Source organism: Lepidochelys olivacea (assembly GCF_965140295.1).
Source record: "Lepidochelys olivacea isolate rLepOli2 genome assembly, chromosome: 1".
NCBI classification, from domain to species: domain Eukaryota; kingdom Metazoa; phylum Chordata; order Testudines; family Cheloniidae; genus Lepidochelys; species Lepidochelys olivacea.
In genome coordinates, this window is record NC_140411.1 from 286,896,723 (window position 1) to 286,915,380 (window position 18,658).

Consider the following 18,658-nt stretch of genomic DNA (forward strand, 5'->3'; position numbering starts at 1 on the left):
TGGTATATCTATTTATACATCTTAATTTTAGCACTTTTTAACCTCAGAATTCACAGCAAACCTTCCAGCAAGGGTCTGGAGATACAGGCATGTGTCAGAAACAGAAGAATATTGAGTGTGTTTCTATGGTACTGTGCCTGGGTTAGTACTTGTCCATTGTGTTGCAAGAATGATGTAAACTTGCTTTTGTTTTAGTTAAAAATAACCTCAGGATAAAACTTGAAGGTGTACTAATATGCTTCATTGAAAAATAAAACCCAAACACAGAACTCCAGGTTGTGGCAGGTAAGAAAAGGGGCTGCTAATTGACTATATTTGGCTTTAAAAACCTTGTACTCACTGTGTAATCTGTTAATAACTACATCTTAAAGCTTTAAACTTAAAGAAAAATGTAATTGCCCCTTAAATATAGTATGGCTTCTGCAAACATTTGCATTTAATTTGGTGTGTGGGAAGTGTAATATTGGCATATTTTGATTAAGCTCTCTTCTTATAACAGGCCTCAAAACCCAAAGCACCTCCAAAATCAGAAAAAGAAAATGATCCTATGAGAACCCCAGAGGCCTTACCAGAAGATAAGAAGATTGAATATCGACTCTTAAAAGAAGAGATTGCCAGGTGCGTTGGTGTTTCAGTGTAATAGCACAGCTTTGGAGAACCTATATTTTGATTTTAAGCCATACCAGTAACCAGTCCTTTTAATTCTGACAAAAAGATGTTGAATTAAAGATCAGTAGAATTAATCTGAAGTGCTTCCTTAGACTGTAAAAATAAACTGGCTTTTTTTTAGATTCTTTTTAGTAAGATTATTCAGTATATGAACTGCTTGGAAACAGTTCCAGCTACAAAAATCTACCTCTTACTTGAAATATAGCCATATTACTTTCTGTAAAGCTCTGCTCCTTTTTTGTGTTCTGGGAGTATATGCTGTCAGAAGACATAATGTGTAGCTAGTTGCAATTGCTGGATATTCCATGTGTTTTGTTTTTTAATGTGTCTGTTTTAGTCGAGAGAAGCAGCGCTTAATTAAATCTGATCCATTGAAGAACGGTTCATCTCCTGCAAACTCTGATGGTGAAGTCGATGGGGTTGGTAGAATAGCAATAGTTACAAAACAAGTTACAGAAGCAGAAGCAAAACTTAAGAAGCACAAGTAAGTTCTTCAGCATGATGTAAACCACACTGAGCTTGTTTAGGGGGGATGAAAGGTGAAAATATTCATGAATATGTAACTTCAATACAATAGGGCTGGATTAGCCACTGCTTTGCACCTTATGTTGTCACTTCCTGCTTTACAAAATGAGTGTGTTGTAATGCCACCATCACAGTACTCCACAGCCCTCTTTCCTGCTCTCCGATCTTTGTGGTTTGAAACTTTGGTTCTAGGCCCCCAACTGAATTGCTCTGGATTTAGTGTCCAGTTGTAGCACAAGTACTATTTTTCTCTTTCCCTGCCCTTCCTGCCAGGTCTAAGTGCTGCTCTTTTTGAAGCAGCAGCTTCTTGTCTTGAGGCAACCTCTGTTCTGCATCTTCTTGCCCTCCACTAAAGTATAAACCTACCTGAGAAGAGGGCTCAGCTGCGGAAATGGGAGCAGAATTTTTGGTGCCCTTAAATATCTAAAGCTATCAACAAAATATTTTTAAGATTTGCCATTTTCTCATCGGACTACCATATTTAAAGTGATGTCATTGACTAAATCTGCCCATTTAGTATATCTGTTGTAGATTACCCAGCTGTATTGCCCATGCTTGCCTGTCTCATGGGATGTTATATACTTAATGTTTGTTTGCAGAATAGTTTGAGTTAATTTAATGAAAGGTACTGTTGAAAGTGGTTGGTTGGTTGGCTGTTGCTACAAATTAAGAAGTTTGGGATTCAAAGTGGTAGTTTGTAATTCTGTGCCATTTTGGTCCTTGGTAAAATGTGTTTAAACCAACTTTTTAATTTTTAGACTTCTGTTAATGAAGGATGAATCTGTTTTGAAACATCTCCTGCAGCAAGAAGCAAAGAAGAGAGAATCTGTTCGAATTGCTGAAAATAAGATTGCCAAACTTGCTGAGCAACTGCAAGCAACTGAAAAGATTTTGGATGTTAATAGGGTGTTTTTGAAGAAGCTTCAGGAACAAGTAGGTTTGAACTTTGTCAGGAAAAAAAAATTGTTCAATTTATTTTCTATCACTATGTGAACTTTCATATTTTTGGAGTTGTGCAAATTCAGTTCTTGGAAGTATGTGGCTTTATTTGTACTGTGCAACATATTAATTCATTTAGCTGTGTCTGAATTTTGTCAAATCAAACTTTTTATTGGTAGAAAGTGCATGTTTTCTTGAAGTGCTAAAATATTTTTTTCTCTTTTCAGATTCACAAAGTTCAACAACGAGTTACAGTGAAGAAAGCTCTGGCGTTAAAATATGGAGAAGAGCTTGCTCGAGCAAAAGCAGTGGCAAGTAAAGAAATTGGAAAACGAAAACTGGAACAAGATCACCTTGGAGTAAGTCAGTCACATAAACTTGCACCATTCTTTAGTCAAAAAGCAATAATAACTTTGTTTAGCTAACTTCAGTTCAGAATCTTCAAATAGAAGTTTAAATGGAAAAGTATTTTAAAAGGTGAACTGTGAAGAAAAAACAAGTTTTTTTTTCCATGTACATCTCCACATTGCAATATAGAAGCTCTCTGAAAGTTTGTTCCAAAAGTCTTTTCTGTTGGATTTTTACATTAGAAGTGTTAGGGTTTTACTTCCATCTCTTTGCTGGAGAAAACGAATAGTACTGTAATAAGATTCTGGCCTGAGCTATGTGGGGAAGGATTCCTGCATGTTGGTGACATCACTATTCAGCTCCTTCAAAGATTTTGCCCAAGCTGTCCAGCTGAGACAAGTAAGTGAGGATCTGATATTACTAATCTGAAAAACAAGCTGAAGAAGGCAATTTGGAAGAAAAACAAAGCTCTGAGACAATTTGAGACAGTTTTTTGTAAGTTATATTTTTTCTTTGTTTTCCCTTTTTTATATGTATTTGCTTTGCATTTTATGGTTAAACTTTGGTAACCCAAATTTGTGTGTTAAAGATTTATAGAGTGGTGTAGACTAATTTAATAGAAAAACCAGCCAACATTCCAGTGGAATTGTGGCAAATTATGTTGTGGTTTTCCTGCTGTTTTGTTTACGTTTTCAGGCAAGAGTTTAAAATATGTACTTCTAACCTGAGTCAAATGTTTTACCCTGTTTCATTACCCTCTTATCAGTATTTCAGTAAATGCAAAGAGATATTAAGGGATTTTTTTTTCTTTGTAGCCAAGCAAAATGTTGAAATTGGATCATTCCCCTGCATCAAGTCCAAAAAAACATTCAGCAGAATTGATTGCATTGGAGAAGAAACGACTACAGCAACTGGAGTATGAGTATGCTCTAAAGATTCAGAAACTTAAAGAGGCCCGTGCACTTCAAACCAGGGAACAACCGAATATTACTCCAAATGCAGAAGAGGAATCTGAATTTGTATTACCTCAGCCATCACTTCATGACCTTACACAAGACAAACTGACCCTAGACAGTGAAGAAAACTATTTTGATGATGAAATTTTGTCTAACTCAAACAGAGAACGAAGGAGATCTTTCAGAGAATCCAGTTCTTTTACTAAACCGAATCTTAAGCACATGGACACCCCCAAACAAGAAATAAACAAACTTTCTAAAAAAGCAGTGGAGGAACCTGAACTTTTTCTTGGGTTGAATATTGATGAACTGAAAAAACTTTATGCTAAAGCTGACAGCTTGAAAGAACTGCTTATAAAAAGTACTGCCGTTATGACTTCTAAGAAAGAGTTTTTATGTGGTCAGGTAAACTTGTGCCTCAACTCCTTTTTTTTAATACTTAACTTGTAAGTACATTATGATGATTTGTCTTTTTTATGAAGACTAGGTTTTTGCTGTATTATAATTCTTTAAATGTATATTTGTTTCCTAGGAAATTTTGGTAGATATGGATATTGTTACGGCACAAAGTAAACAAACTGAAGTGAGACCATTTCCATTTGGGCCATATCATAGTCCCCTTCTAGTTTTTAAATCCTACAGGTATGAAGATTATATTAACTGTGTGTGTGTGTGTGTGTGTGTGTGGCTTCTTTGTGTATGGAATATTTTAATTGCTTTCAGTGCTCTCTCTTTATTTCTTCTTACAAGTTGTCTAATGCCAAAGGTAAGTTTGGCTTAAGAACAGCTTTTGTAACCTTAGCTTGGGATTCCATTCTTTGGAAGATTTGACATTTTAAAGTTCTGTGTGGTATGATAAACTTTTAAGCATGATACGTAAAACCTAACTTTCTTAAACCAAAAGTTGTCTTAAAATTATTTTTCTGCTTCAAAGAAACAGAAAACTTATCTCTAGAGACTTAATTATGTCTTCATTCATTACCTATAGGCCCCATTTTGGAGCAGCAAGATGGACCTAAAGTCTATGGCGCTTCAGTTCCATAAATTGAATTCTGTGCTAGATTTAAGCAGATTCTAAAACCTGGATGATTACGTTGAATTACATGCAAAAATTTAACACCAGCAGTGCAGTACTCCTTGTATTTGTTTTATATTAGCTCTTATATTACACTACTCCTAAATTTACAGTGTGCTCTAGATTTTTGTATTACAGCATTGTAATACAGTGGGAAGGCAGAAGCTGAAGGATAACTTTCTTACAGGAGCAGCTTTGCTATGCTTTTAATATAGTACAGACTGTGGTGATTCCCTTACCATACTAGAAATTGACAAACTTAAAACGCTGTAATAGTTTAGCATCAAATTTTGTATTAAAGGAAAAACCACCAGAAAACATCTGGCTAATAAGAGTCAGCTCATACTGAGTTTCTGTGCACCTGTTCTGGAGGCTCTCTGATATTGAGCTTTTAGTACTATGGCTTCTGCGGTTATTTAATCCCCAGCAATCTGCTTTACAGCTCTGCTTGATGCCAGTTAAGTAAGTGAAAGAGCACAGGTCTCTCAGGTTCGCATTAGATCTTAACTCTAATATGTAACTCTCCCTACAGTGTGTGCATTAATTCCCCATGTGCATGTAATGAGGTTTGGTGAATGAAGGGAGAGCAGGATATTGGAATAGAAATCTATGCGGACTGAGAGAACTGTACTGTGTTGCCTTTAGTAGGTCAGCTGTACTCCAGTCAGCCTTTCAGAAATGCAAGATACTTCTGGAAGCAAAATACAATTCCTTTTTATTTATTTATATTTAAAACTGCTTTTCTGTTTGTCTACCAGGGATTCACATCATATTTTTTTTTTTTCTTTCTTTAGGTTTAGCCCCTATTTTCGAACCAAGGAAAAGCTTTACCTCAGTTCAGTATCCTACAGCAATATGATTGAGCCAAAACAGTGTTTCTGTCGTTTTGATTTAACAGGCACGTGTAATGATGATGATTGTCAGTGGTGAGTCCCTTTCAGTCTTATTCATTTGTCCCAAATCTCTGTTGCAGAGTTTACTGCTGCCAAGAGGTGAAAATAGACATGTCTGATTCTTAACAAGGTCTGTGTGCATGATGTGCTATAGCCTTCCATTAAAAACTTGCCTGTGTAAGTTCACTTGGCAGGAAGAAAATCAGTGTGCCAGTTCCAGTCCTGGAGGGAGAGCTCTTATGTCTAAACTTGGAAAAAGAAAGATTGCTTGAGTTTTTGAGGATTTTGTTCACCATTATGTCAGATCCTGCGGGGTGTCCTTTAGGCTCTTTTTGTATCCAGATGGGAACTCTCTTGTATCGTAATTACAGCAGTGTCTTTTATTACCTGATGTAACAGTGGATGAGGAAACATACTATTTAGCACACTATAAATAAATTAGTAACATCTATAGCATGGTGTATTATGGAATTATTTAATAAAAGATCCTATTGTAATGCAAGAGATCAGTTTAAAACTGCTTTGGAAGAACTGCATTAAAATCTGTATACTTTGAAGCCACATCATTAAATGGTGTTTACGGTTATATTAACAATAGCCTGTTCATTTGGAGTTTCATTAGCTAGCTGTTGCTTGCCTACCATGCCTCTTGAGCCATTGGACCTCTCAAATGATGAGATTGATCTAACTTTAAAAAAAAGGGGGGGGGGGAAAGGAAGTAGTGTATTGATTCACTGACTCTGGGTATATAATCTGTAATCAAGAGCAACTGGATTATTTCTGAGAGGAATTCTACCAATACACAAGTGCATGAGACTCCCAACTCCTGTTATCTTTTGGAGGAATATCATATGAACAGACCTACTATTTTATGTTAAGATTATTCTCCTTTACTAGAAGTAGTGCACATCTATTCCTTGTACAGGGTGGTGAGACTGTACGCAGGATACCTAAACTAGTCTACACAAACATACACTGAACTAACAAAATCAGTTTTAATTGGCACCTTTTGTTACTTCAGTGCAAGTGTGTATTTTGAAGTGTGGTCCACACATAGACTTGTACTGAAATAACAAAAGGGGTGAATTAAAACTGTTAGTTATTTTATTGCAAGTTTGTGTTTAGACAAGGCCTAAAAGCATACTTGTTCGTTAGTAGACATTTCAGAGCACCTTAAACATTGTGCTTCATAGACATCTTTTCACTTCAATTTTTTGTTGGTTTCTCTGCTTCAGTAGGGTTTAAGTAACACTTGCTGATTGTGGCCCTGATGTTAAATCTTTACTTTGGTGATATTTTGTTGTCTGAGAACAACTTAGTCTAACTTTTTTTTCTCTTTTTAGGCAGCACATGAAAGATTGCACTGTTAACCGAAAGCAGCTGTTTCAGGACATTCTTTCTTATAATTTAGCTTTGATTGGCTGTTCAGAAAAAAGCACTGATGAGGAGATCAGCATTGCAACAGGTTTTTAAGTTTGTTTCCTACTGAATGTAAAACTGGGAATTTTTTTTTTTTCCAAAGGGTAGCTTTTATTTTCATTAGAAGTTCTAGAATTAAAGAATCATTACAGTCTTTCTAGTGGTCATTGTATACATTGTAAAATATTTTTGTATGGAAAAGTGGAAAGCCATTTTTGAGTCACAGTCCATAGTAAATTTCTCAGTAGTAGACAGTAACTCCTGTATTCAGGAAAAATTCCTTCTTTATTCAGGAGAAAATTCTCCCTAATTTCACTGGGCATTTCATTCAAACAAGAAATGAAGGAGACAAGATTTCATGGGTGGGGAGTGGAAACCTTCCTTACCTTCCTTTTTTATTGCTTATATACATAACTTAATGGGATGTTGTACTTATTAATGGAACTAGGTGTAGTGTGAATAGGCACCAGGAAAGCTTCCTCCACAATCCAGGCACATAATCATATTCTAATCTATTCTCAGGGCTAGATTTAATGATGATTATTTTGTGCCAAAGTGTACAAAATCATCCTGGGATCTAGGATGAGAGACACTCTTCTCTAGAGATCAGTCCTTTTTAAGCCCAGTTCTCTAGAGATAGGGCTGATGATTATGTAACTTTGCCACTTAAATGGGTTAAAGTTGGATGGGTAAAATATTCTAAATATTAATGTTTTTAAACTTAATAATGGAGTATTGGTATACACATCTTTTAAATTGAAAAATGAAGCAAGATTTCTTGTTAAATCCTGTAATACACTCTCTGTTGATACTTCTGTTTTGCCATGCCAAAAAGCCTGAGATAAACAGTTGGTTTTAAAAAGCAGAATGATGTAGATCATATATACTACTAAGAAACTATTGAGCCAGATGTCATTTTTTAAAACCCAGATACGGTTTTGGAGACTATGTGAAATTGTGCGAATTTGAGGGATGGTCTAGGGTTCAGTAGAGAAATTGATTTCTTAAACATCATTATGATTCTAAAAAAGTATCTGTTTTTTACTACCACCATGTTGGATTGTCATTTTGGATAGCGGATGTGTACTGTTCAGTTTCATTTTTCCAGTTCCCTTATTTAAATGCAAGGGGAAGAGCTTAAATCAGGGTCTAAAGACCTGGGAAAAGTGATCATAGAATCCTAGAATATCAGGGTTGGAAGGGACCCCAGAAGGTCATCTAGTCCAACCCCCTGCTCAAAGCAGGACCAATTCCCAGTTAAATCATCCCAGCCAGGGCTTTGTCAAGCCTGACCTTAAAAACCTCTAAGGAAGGAGATTCTACCACCTCCCTAGGTAACGCATTCCAGTGTTTCACCACCCTCTTAGTGAAAAAGTTTTTCCTAATATCCAATCTAAACCTCCCCCACTGCAACTTGAGACCATTACTCCTCATTCTGTCATCTGCTACCATTGAGAACAGTCTAGAGCCATCCTCTTTGGAACCCCCTTTCAGGTAGTTGAAAGCAGCTATCAAATCCCCCCTCATTCTTCTCTTCTGCAGGCTAAACAATCCCAGCTCCCTCAGCCTCTCCTCATAACTCATGTGTTCCAGTCCCCTAATCATTTTTGTTGCCCTTCGCTGGACTCTCTCCAATTTATCCACATCCTTCTTGAAGTGTGGGGCCCAAAACTGGACACAGTACTCCAGATGAGGCCTCACCAATGTCGAATAGAGGGGAACGATCACGTCCCTCGATCTGCTCGCTATGCCCCTACTTATACATCCCAAAATGCCATTGGCCTTCTTGGCAACAAGGGCACACTGCTGACTCATATCCAGCTTCTCGTCCACTGTCACCCCTAGGTCCTTTTCCGCAGAACTGCTGCCTAGCCATTCGGTCCCTAGTCTGTAGCTGTGCATTGGGTTCTTCCGTCCTAAGTGCAGGACCCTGCACTTATCCTTATTGAACCTCATCACATTTCTTTTGGCCCAATCCTCCAATTTTGTCTAGGTCCTTCTGTATCCTATCCCTACCCTCCAGCGTATCTACCACTCCTCCCAGTTTAGTATCATCCGCAAATTTGCTGAGAGTGCAATCCACACCATCCTCCAGATCATTTATGAAGATATTGAACAAAACTGGCCCCAGGACCGACCCTTGGGGTACTCCACTTGATACCGGCTGCCAACTAGATATGGAGCCATTGATCACTACCCGTTGAGCCCGACAATCTAGCCAGCTTTCTACCCACCTTGTAGTGCATTCATCCAGCCCATACTTCCTTAACTTGCTGACAAGAATACTGTGGGAGACCGTGTCAAAAGCTTTGCTAAAGTCAAGAAACAATACATCCACTGCTTTCCCTTCATCCACAGAACCAGTAATCTCATCATAAAAGGCGATTAGATTAGTCAGGCATGACCTTCCCTTGGTGAATCCATGCTGGCTGTTCCTGATCACTTTCCTCTCATGCAAGTGCTTCAGGATTGATTCTTTGAGGATCTGCTCCATGATTTTTCCAGGGACTGAAGTGAGGCTGACTGGCCTGTAGTTCCCTGGATCCTCCTTCTTCCCTTTTTTAAAGATTGGCACTACATTAGCCTTTTTCCAGTCATCCGGGACTTCCCCCGTTCGCCACGAGTTTTCAAAAATAATGATGATAGTGATGAAGTTCTATGTTCCTTTCCCCTTCCCCAGATGCCTCTTCTGCATCTTTGAGGAGTAATGGGATGAAAGTAACACAAGAAAGTCAGACTGGAAAAATCAGAAAGAAATTTCTGTTTGTGAGATGTAATCTGTAGCGGTGGCCTAGAAAGCACCTATGGAAACTCCCTTTTTTAAGGATATTTACAAGTAGACGAGACCAAAGCACTAGAAAATGTACTGCAGGAATAATCTTGGGGGGATAAAATGGCCTAATATATCTTTTTCCAATTTTTGACTTCTATATCCAGCCACACTTGATAACTTGAAATGATCAGCACTGAAATAATGGTGGTGATATTTATATTTTCATTATTCTTTCTGCTGAGATTATCTCTTTTGTTATAATATTTCATAAATTTATAGCATCTAGTTATATTGTAATCTTGGTCTCATTTTAGAAAAATATGTAGAAAAACTTTTTGGTGTAAACAGAGATCGAATGTCAGTGGATCAGATGGCCGTTCTTCTTGTTAGCAATATCAATGAGAGTAAAGGTCACAGTAAGTAACTTGTTTGATACTATTAATAAAACAGTCTGTTATATTATAGCGTTAACATTGCGTATGAGCTTGACAAATTCTTACGATAGTATTGTAAAGAGAAGATTTGCTTACTCTATTTAAGTTTATTGCACTGAAACATATGGTTATGGTCTTCTGTCTTTAAGCTTCTTTTTGTTATAAGGTTAAAATTTCAAAAGTGACTTGTGCACTCAGGAACCTAAGTCTCATTGAAAGTCAATGGAATCTATACTTCTAAGACACTTAAATGCTTCTGATAATTTTACCTAAAATGACTGACTTTGAACAAAAATACATTGGTTTGTGGCTGCAAAACAAACAATTTCTTTTCTTCTGTTTGGTTACAGCACCTCCATTTACAACTTGGAAAGACAAAAGGAAATGGAGACCTAAGTACTGGAGAAAACCTGTTTTAGATAGTAGTAGTAGCAGCAGCAGCAGTGAGGAGGAACAATCTCTGGGAACTATTAAATATGGTAAGGCAAAATTGTGTTGTGCATTAGAAATAACTAATATTGGGGGAAGGGGGCGGGGAGTTGCAAGCACTTACTCAGATAAAGCATGACTTTACTTCAGTATATGATCCATTTATGTACTCCACGCATAAGCTTCTTGACTACCTTCTCCTCATTTGCCTGTTCTTTATTCTAGGATGATTAAATCTATGTATATCCATTTAAAAATAAATAATTTAAAGTCTTAGTGGGAGCTGTTGTTCCCTTCTCTTGCAGGGAACCTGCTAGAATGTTCTAGAGCATCTGAGATTGGCGCATGCTTCGCAGGGCATAGCTCTCGAACTAGTTTACCTGTGCCTTAAGATATCAAAAATCTTAGTCGTTACAGAGATTTCCCACATGATTTGTGCAAATGGCACAACCAACACCCCCCCCCCCCCGAGTGAATCCTGCAGAAGGATCTTCAGAGGATCAGACTTGTTTTGTGATGAACTTTCTCCTATGAGTTCTGCCTCACTCTCAGTGCTGTCCTATAAGTTATCCCTAACCAGTATGATCCTGCAAAAGCAGTCCTCTAACACTTCCTTTTTCCAGTTTTCACATTTGAACTACTGCCAGTTTTTTGTGCCGTACTTACTGCTTCTTTCCTGCTTTAAAGAGAGAGTACCTTTACCTTTTTCTAAATGTGGTGGGTGGTTATTGTATTTGAAAGGTATCCTGACATTCACTTGGGAATTCTGTTTGATGGTGTTTTCCCTCATCTTAAATATACGATTAGTTAGTTCAAGTTCCACTGTGAAAGGTAATCTGCATGCTGAACAGAGACACTTTATTCTTCCAGCCCATCCTGTAGAACACAAAGCAAATGTTCGAGCTTTGGATGCTGTTGTGACTCCTGATGATGTCAGATATTTCACAAATGAGACTGATGATATTTCTAATCTGGAGGCGAGTGTCCTCGAAAACCCGTGTGATGTACAGCTTTGGATTAAACTTGCATACAAGTACTTGAGTCAAAATGAAGGGTAGGTTTTTATCTATAGGCAAACAAATCTGTTGCCCTTTTGTATTTTTTGGTTGATGCTTTTCACCTGTGCTACTGTAATCAGATTTCCTTCCTGGTGTCAAAGGACCCTTTGTTTCTTTGACAAAGCCACAAATACCTTTATTGCTTAAAAGCAGTTAGAAAAAACTTCAGATTAGATCTCTTGCTGTACACAGTCCAGTGCATGAGTAATAAATTATATATTTAACTCCAGACAGGTTTTATTTCAGAGTGGAAGTAGTTGAAATGGGAATTAGTAAAGGAGTAATCACTTTAAAAAATACACAGTTTATAAGATTACAGTGGAATAAATGTGTCCAGTTCTACGAATTTTTACATCAAGGTAAGTAGGATAGAGGGAAACACTGATTTTAAATCTGCCTTTGGAATGTTTGGGATGGCATTCTAAGACAACATGTAGTCAAGGTGCTTTAAGATGACCCACTAGAGTAAGAACTGCCAGGTGTTTTGCAGTTTTTAATCCATGTGGAGTACGTGGGGAAAATGGTAACCTAACTCCAGTGTGTTTTTCATGTTGTAATTTTCTTGCCTTTGGAATTCTTAGTAACTAAGTTTTTTTCATTTTCCTTAACTGATAGGAATTAGAGAATCAATATGTTTTTTTATTTTATGGTAAAAGCATCCCAGTAGCAACTTGGTCACTTAGGTTGAGTAGGCTGTTTCATTCTAAGTTTCTTAAATCATAAACTGTTCTGGAATGAGATTGTCTCTTCATGTGTGTTTGTGTAAGCCATAGCAAAAGAGACCCTCATCCTGACTCAGGCCTCTGGATACTACTGTACTATAAATATTTAATAAGCTTCCCTTTTCAGAAGTTTTTTCAGACATACATTCTTCAGGATTAAATTTTCTGTCTAAATGTGAATTATTTGGAAATCATGGACAAAATTTAGCACTTCATTCCTTAGTATCAGCACATGAATATACCTCTTCCTCCACGCTTAAAGAAAAATCTTGATTTTTGAGCTCTACAATTTCAAATTTGGTGTGTGTGTAATCTTCAATGAGGAATTTATGCCTTATCAGTTTGGGAGGCAGTACTTGCTTATAATGAAGTGAAAATAGCATCATGTGAAATATGTAACTTACCAAATTAAGTATGTAGTTTTAATTATCCAGATATGTGCAAGCCTGCACATGTATGGATGTATATTTCAAATAGCATGCATGTTCTGGTGTATGAACATTTGGGTTTTTGCAAATTTCCTTGAAAAATAAACTTAAAATTCAGTGCAAAAAAAGTTAATTTAAACAAATCAAGAAATTTAGTCTTCAAAATTTAACATTTAGATAACCACAACAACTGCAGTTGAGCCCCACCTACCGCATTGTGTGGGTTTGTGTTATGTATACTTTGGCCTAACCTAACCACTTACTGAGTTCAATAAAAACTCACCAGGCACATCCCAGCAGAGGAGTTACTACTGTTGGAATCAAAACTTTGAGTTTCGTTAACTTGTTAATGCTAGGATGGAGTATTTTAACAAGCTTCTGTATTGACTGTAATTGCAATGTGAACAGTGGGTACAAAGCTGGTTTACGTGAGGAAGTACAGTGATTCACAACCTCTGTATCAGTGCTTGCCAAACTGAGAGATTCATGGGGGAGCCATGAGCATTTGGGGAAAATTTTTTAATCAGTGTTCTCCCCCCCCCCTCCCCCTGCCCAATTAACTGACTATTAGATGAGGCTTAAAAAATCACCTTCATCTTATCTATTGGTGTGCACTAATGGTTTTCAACCCACTAGGGGTCCACAGATTATGTCTAAGATTTCCAAAGAGGTCTGCACCTCCATCTGAAAATTTTTAGGGGTCTTCAAACGAAAAAGGTTTGAAAACCACTGGTCTGCTCCTAAAGTTACTCCTGTTTCCGGAACTGGGAGCTTCTCTGTGCCCTCTGGTCCTGCAGGGGGCCTTTAGCACAGAGACTCTGCTGTGGGGAAGCACTGAGCAGGAAGACTCTCAACTGGAAGTCCTGCTGGCGTGGAGGGCAAAGAGACTTCCAGTGCTAAAAGCAATAGCATTCACAGATAAGGGAAGGGAAATGAAGGAGAGATAGGTGCATCTTTTTATAATGGAGTGACTTTTACCAAGGGCTAAGCCTACATGTAGCAAACATTCAGCTGAAGAAGGTGATGATTTAAATCAAGTTAAACGGAAAAGGAAGAAAAGTAGATGTTGTGATAGTTACGTTGTTTGGATGTTCATGTTTTGATGTGACTGTGGAAAGTGCACGACAACAATAGGTGTCATTTGCTTAAGTGTTAGTAAATGAAAGTATGAGGCCAGGGAAACCAAACACGAGTAGCAATTTTTTTTTCCCCTTAAGAAAGAGGAAGAATTTAAGTGGCAAAAATAGTTGCTGCTAAAGAAGCAGTTCCTCAGAAAGCCTTTGAAGAAACTCCTGTTGTGACCATGTGAATTCCAAAATGCAAACAAGCACACACCCTTAGCAAGACCCTTATATTTCCAAAAGAAACAGATGTGTATAAAATTATGATTAGGGAACAAGCAGCAATAGCACTAAAAACCATTCCTGTGTCAAACGATGCCATCTGTTGACACACTGATGACCATGTGAAAATGCCTATGACCACTTGATAGAACAATTAGGAAGAGGCAGTATTTTGCACTGCAGCTTGAAGAATCCAGACAGAGCCAATTTGTCTCATCTTCTGTGTTATGTGAGATTTGCCAAAATAGGTACAATAGGTTGAAGAACTTTTATTTTGCAAAGAAATCCCAGTCTGAACAACCAGTGAGGAAATACTAAAGTTTTGGATACCTTCATAGCAGATGAAGGACTTAACTTGGGTTGGGAGGGGGCTGTGTATTGACAGGACTGCAGCTATGACTAGAAGGAACAGTGGGGTTTCAGCATGAATAAAGGAAGTGGCAGAAATAGCAATTAGGACATTGCAAGGTTTATAGTCAAGCTTTTTTAATAAAATTCCTGGCAGTGCTGCTTCCCTTCGCTTCCAGTTATTTCTGTGATTCTGGGTTTTCAGGAATGATTTCTGTGAAAACTAACATAGAAATCATTTAAATTTGGAAAACTATGTCTGACAGCAAACATTGTACAGCCCCTATGCAGTTTGAAACAGGCCCATTCTTCTCACTAAAATCTTAGGCTGTGTCCTAACATGCAAAAAATCCATATGTTCAAATTATAGTTCTAAAAACCCAGATTGGATTAGATAATTAAACTTTATGAAATTGAGTAAAGTTGCACAACTGTCCAAATTCTAGTGTCCCTCTTGAATCTGGTGTCCTGAGTTGATGTGTGTGGGTTTTTTTGTTTTTTTAAAGGAGGGTATCTGGTTGTGGGGACCCCCCGCCCAAGTTCTTAAATATCTGTAAGGGAACTGCAGTAATAAGTTTGGGGACCACAGCTCTATACTACCAAGGATGCATTGATAGTTTGGTACAGCCTTCTAGCAAGTTATCATATACATGGACTCTTAATCAGAAATTGTTTAGTTACATTGTAGAGCACTCTAAATGTACGCTGCATTCCTTAAAAACATGGACACAAGTTGTTCTGAGGGCTGCAGGGGAAGGAGTACCAGTGGGCAGGATAGAACTTCCTTCTCTGAAACAACTCTCCTGATGATCTGGCTGTTAAGAGATGAACAGGCCCATTATGACTTGTGAATATAAGTCCATTAGCTGATTTGCAATGCTTTTGATTTGTTGAGATACACAGTGGAAAGTCTGTTTTGCATATAAGTAATTTCAGAGGTTTGTATACATGACCAAAAGCACAGATGAGGTGTTTTAATCTTCTTTTGAATCTTCTTGCATAAACACAATCATTTAGGTCTGTGTAAAATAATTCCTAAATAAATAAATATCCATCCCTCAAATAGAATAAATAAGACTAGCCTGAGAAGCTCTCTATAGTTTTATGGAAGTTACTTGATGTTTATAAACTGCAAACCACATATGCAGTCCATCACTTGATTGGCAGTTCTTCCAAGAACTATACTTGTGTTACTTAAATGTGGTGAGTAGTTAATTACCCCCAAAAGGGGGGAAAAGTTGTGGCTTAAAACTGGGCAAGAGTAAAAGAGCGAAATAACGTGACGTGCATTCTAGTCTGCAGTAAAGAGTAATATCCCACATGTGCTGTATATAACAGATAAAATCTTGCCAAAGAGTGAAATCCAACTTCTTGCTTCATTTAACTTTTGAAATGTTTCTACTAAGCTAGAATGTTTTTTAGCTTCTTTCTGGGTCAGAAAGTGGGAGACCTCAGGCCATGGATAACCCCTGTTCAAGTTAACCACATCCTGTTAACTGGCATCTTCTTCCAAGGAGCTGATACTCCTGTCCTTTTGTAGAGTATGTGATAATAGTATGCAGTTCATATAAATATGAAAAAAGTGTGGTCTTTTTGCAGTCCTCCATTTTATAATGGCAAGAAGCATTTAAAACACTTCTTTAAAAAAATTCTAATTTCTGTTCATTTGATATGCCTCCCTCTGAAACGTTCTATCTCGAATGAGCTCTAAAAGTTACTAAGTCCACTCTTCACTTTAAGAAAACATTGAGATGTAATATATTGGCCCAATTTTTTTCTTCACAGTTCATCTTCTGAGTGCTTGGATTCTGCTTTAAATGTTCTGGCTCGAGCACTAGAAAACAACAAAGAGAACCCTGAAATCTGGTGTCATTACCTCAAGCTGTTCTCAAAAAGAGGAACCAAGGAGGAAGTGCAGGAGATGTGCGAGACAGCAGTAGAGTATGCGCCTACTTACCAAATCTGGTGGACGGTAAGAAACAAAATAACACTATGTACTTCAAGCACCTATATATAATATAGTGCAAAAATATACCAATACTATAGGTAAGCAGTGAATTTTAGTGTGTAACAGGGAGAGGGTATCTTTTTTTTTTTTTTTTTTCCTTTTTTTCTTCTCTTTTTCCCCTGTGCCTAATACCTTAGCTTTTAAAAAGATCTAATATAATGATAAAAAGCAAGGAAATTCACAGTTAAGTTTACAGTGCTGTCCTTAGCAGGGTCCAGTTCCTATTGCATTTGATTTGATGATCAAATTTATCTAAAGCAAGGTGTTGCGTTTCCTAGATACAAAGGTGTATGTGTGTGTGTGTTTGGTTTTTTAAGTTAAACCTCAATTTAACTTGAAATTTCTTTGCCTTTTGTGAATATTGATTTTCAATAACATTTGAATGGAGTGGTGTTTCATTGAGGTAATATCTAAAAACACAGTAAATAAAAAAGAGCATCGTATTTGAACCCTAACAGTTTGCTAGTAGTTGTTCATGTGAATAAAATATAGTGATTTATATAGCTTTTAGCCTTAGTAACTGTACTGAAGTTTTCCCCCTAATAATTACTTGTGTGAAATATTTCTATCTAGTTTTTGAACCTGGAAAACTCTTTTGATGGAAAGGACTATGTATGTGGGAGAATGCTGCAGTTCCTAATGGAAAGTACAGAGGGTGAAGAAAACTCTGATCTCCTGTCCTTTCAGCTGCTGGAGACCCTGCTGTACAGAGTTCACTTAAGCATGTTTACAGGAAGACATCAAAATGCTCTTGCTCTACTTCAGGTGGCTATCAAGTTACACACATTTTAACCCCTATTATACTGGATGCTTAAATACTAATTATGTGTTGGTTTTTTTTGTTTTGTTTTTTCATTTAAGTGTCCAAAGAATTGCCTTTTTCCTTTACTTCTTTGTGGTGCCTAGAATTCTGGTAGTTCCAGTACCAGACAAGTTATCCCATTTATTGGTAGAAAGTTGATACAATTGGAGGGATGCTTTTGTGCATGTGTTAATAAGGCAGATTTTGATTAAATTTTTAAAACTTTTTTAAAACGAGGAGAATTCCCTCTTGATTGCATGAATTGTTGCTAAAAGACTGTCTTTAAAAAAAAGTTTATTGAATTTTTATCTTACAACTTGGAACATGTATTGCAAAGTAGCAACATTGATTGTTACAGTTTGTAAGGTATCTTTATTCATTATCCTAATTTAATAGTCCAAGGCCCTTTCAAGCCAATCTAGTGTTGGTGATTTCTTAACAATTTTTACAAAAATTATTTTAAATACTGTGTTTAATATTTGAACCATTGTAAAATTTTGGGTGATATTTTAACTTCTTTGGGTGGCGGAATTATTTATTTGTCCTTCGTTCCTTGTCCTTTACATCATCCTTTGAAAACATTATGCATGTGTGTGATTTTGTTTTCTTTTCACTTTCCACAATCAATAGAGGAGTTAGTGGTCCTTTTCCATGGCTGCAAAAAATACAGCAATGACAGGGCTTTGCTACTTATATGTGAAATGTAGAAAGATGTCCTGAAAGACTAGTTCTGATCATTACTAGGTATGACCTGCTAGCAGTTGGAAATGGGAAACAAAACTTTGATGTCTGCTCCTAGCAAAAGGGAGATATAATAGCTGCATACTTCAGTGGTTCATGCCTACCAGCAAGGGGATTTTCTTAGTCACATGGGTTTTTAAAATTTGTTTTGTAATGCTTTTTTCTAACCCTACCAGTTTAGGTAAGTCTTTTATGTCTTGGGGCTAGTCTGCCCTAAAAATTATTCTAAACGTGATATTGTACATCTCTATTTTTTGTGCGTCATTTATTCCGGAGCACGTGTACTTCGTTCAAACACAAAGATTTTTGTCTGCCAGTCATCACATACTTTATTTCTGATGTGCCAGTCATATTAGACTACTTTCAGACTTGCATATAGCACTAGTAGCAGAGTCTGAAGGCGTACTACTGCCCTCAGTGACATCTGTGCAAATCTGTCTTCAGGTAAATAGATAGGATAGAATACGTGCAGGGAGAAGAGATGCTGAGTACAAAGTCCATTTTTGTATGGTCACTTCACTTCTCTGAGTAAGACAGGTCCTTGTCATTGTCATCGTCTAAGCCCGTAGTATTATGCTGTTCAAGGGCCATATTACATGTTTGCCTTATGTGTACTTGAGCTGCTTCCATGAGTAAGGAGACTAGATATTGGCTCCAGGTCTGTCTTTGGGTTACCTTTCTGTCATCATGAGAGCTTTTGAGAACATGGAAACTTCACGTTTCCTCATTGTTTCTCTCATTTTCAGAT

General features: G+C 37.2%; 1 protein-coding gene across 3 annotated transcripts in view; it reads left to right on the forward strand.

The window, feature by feature from the left end:
- The window catches only part of ZFC3H1 (zinc finger C3H1-type containing), a 59,177-nt gene that overhangs the window by 26,170 nt on the left and 14,349 nt on the right, over positions 1-18,658 (forward strand). For all 3 annotated transcript variants that reach the window (XM_084638126.1, XM_084638127.1, XM_084638128.1), the window contains exons 11-23: positions 500-618; positions 1,007-1,153; positions 1,953-2,127; positions 2,361-2,492; positions 3,297-3,842; positions 3,970-4,079; positions 5,307-5,438; positions 6,749-6,870; positions 9,912-10,013; positions 10,382-10,510; positions 11,331-11,514; positions 16,145-16,331; positions 16,941-17,132. In XM_084638126.1, coding sequence (XP_084494252.1) covers positions 500-618; positions 1,007-1,153; positions 1,953-2,127; positions 2,361-2,492; positions 3,297-3,842; positions 3,970-4,079; positions 5,307-5,438; positions 6,749-6,870; positions 9,912-10,013; positions 10,382-10,510; positions 11,331-11,514; positions 16,145-16,331; positions 16,941-17,132 — 2,277 coding nt within the window. The remainder of the gene's footprint in view (positions 1-499; positions 619-1,006; positions 1,154-1,952; positions 2,128-2,360; positions 2,493-3,296; positions 3,843-3,969; positions 4,080-5,306; positions 5,439-6,748; positions 6,871-9,911; positions 10,014-10,381; positions 10,511-11,330; positions 11,515-16,144; positions 16,332-16,940; positions 17,133-18,658) is intronic.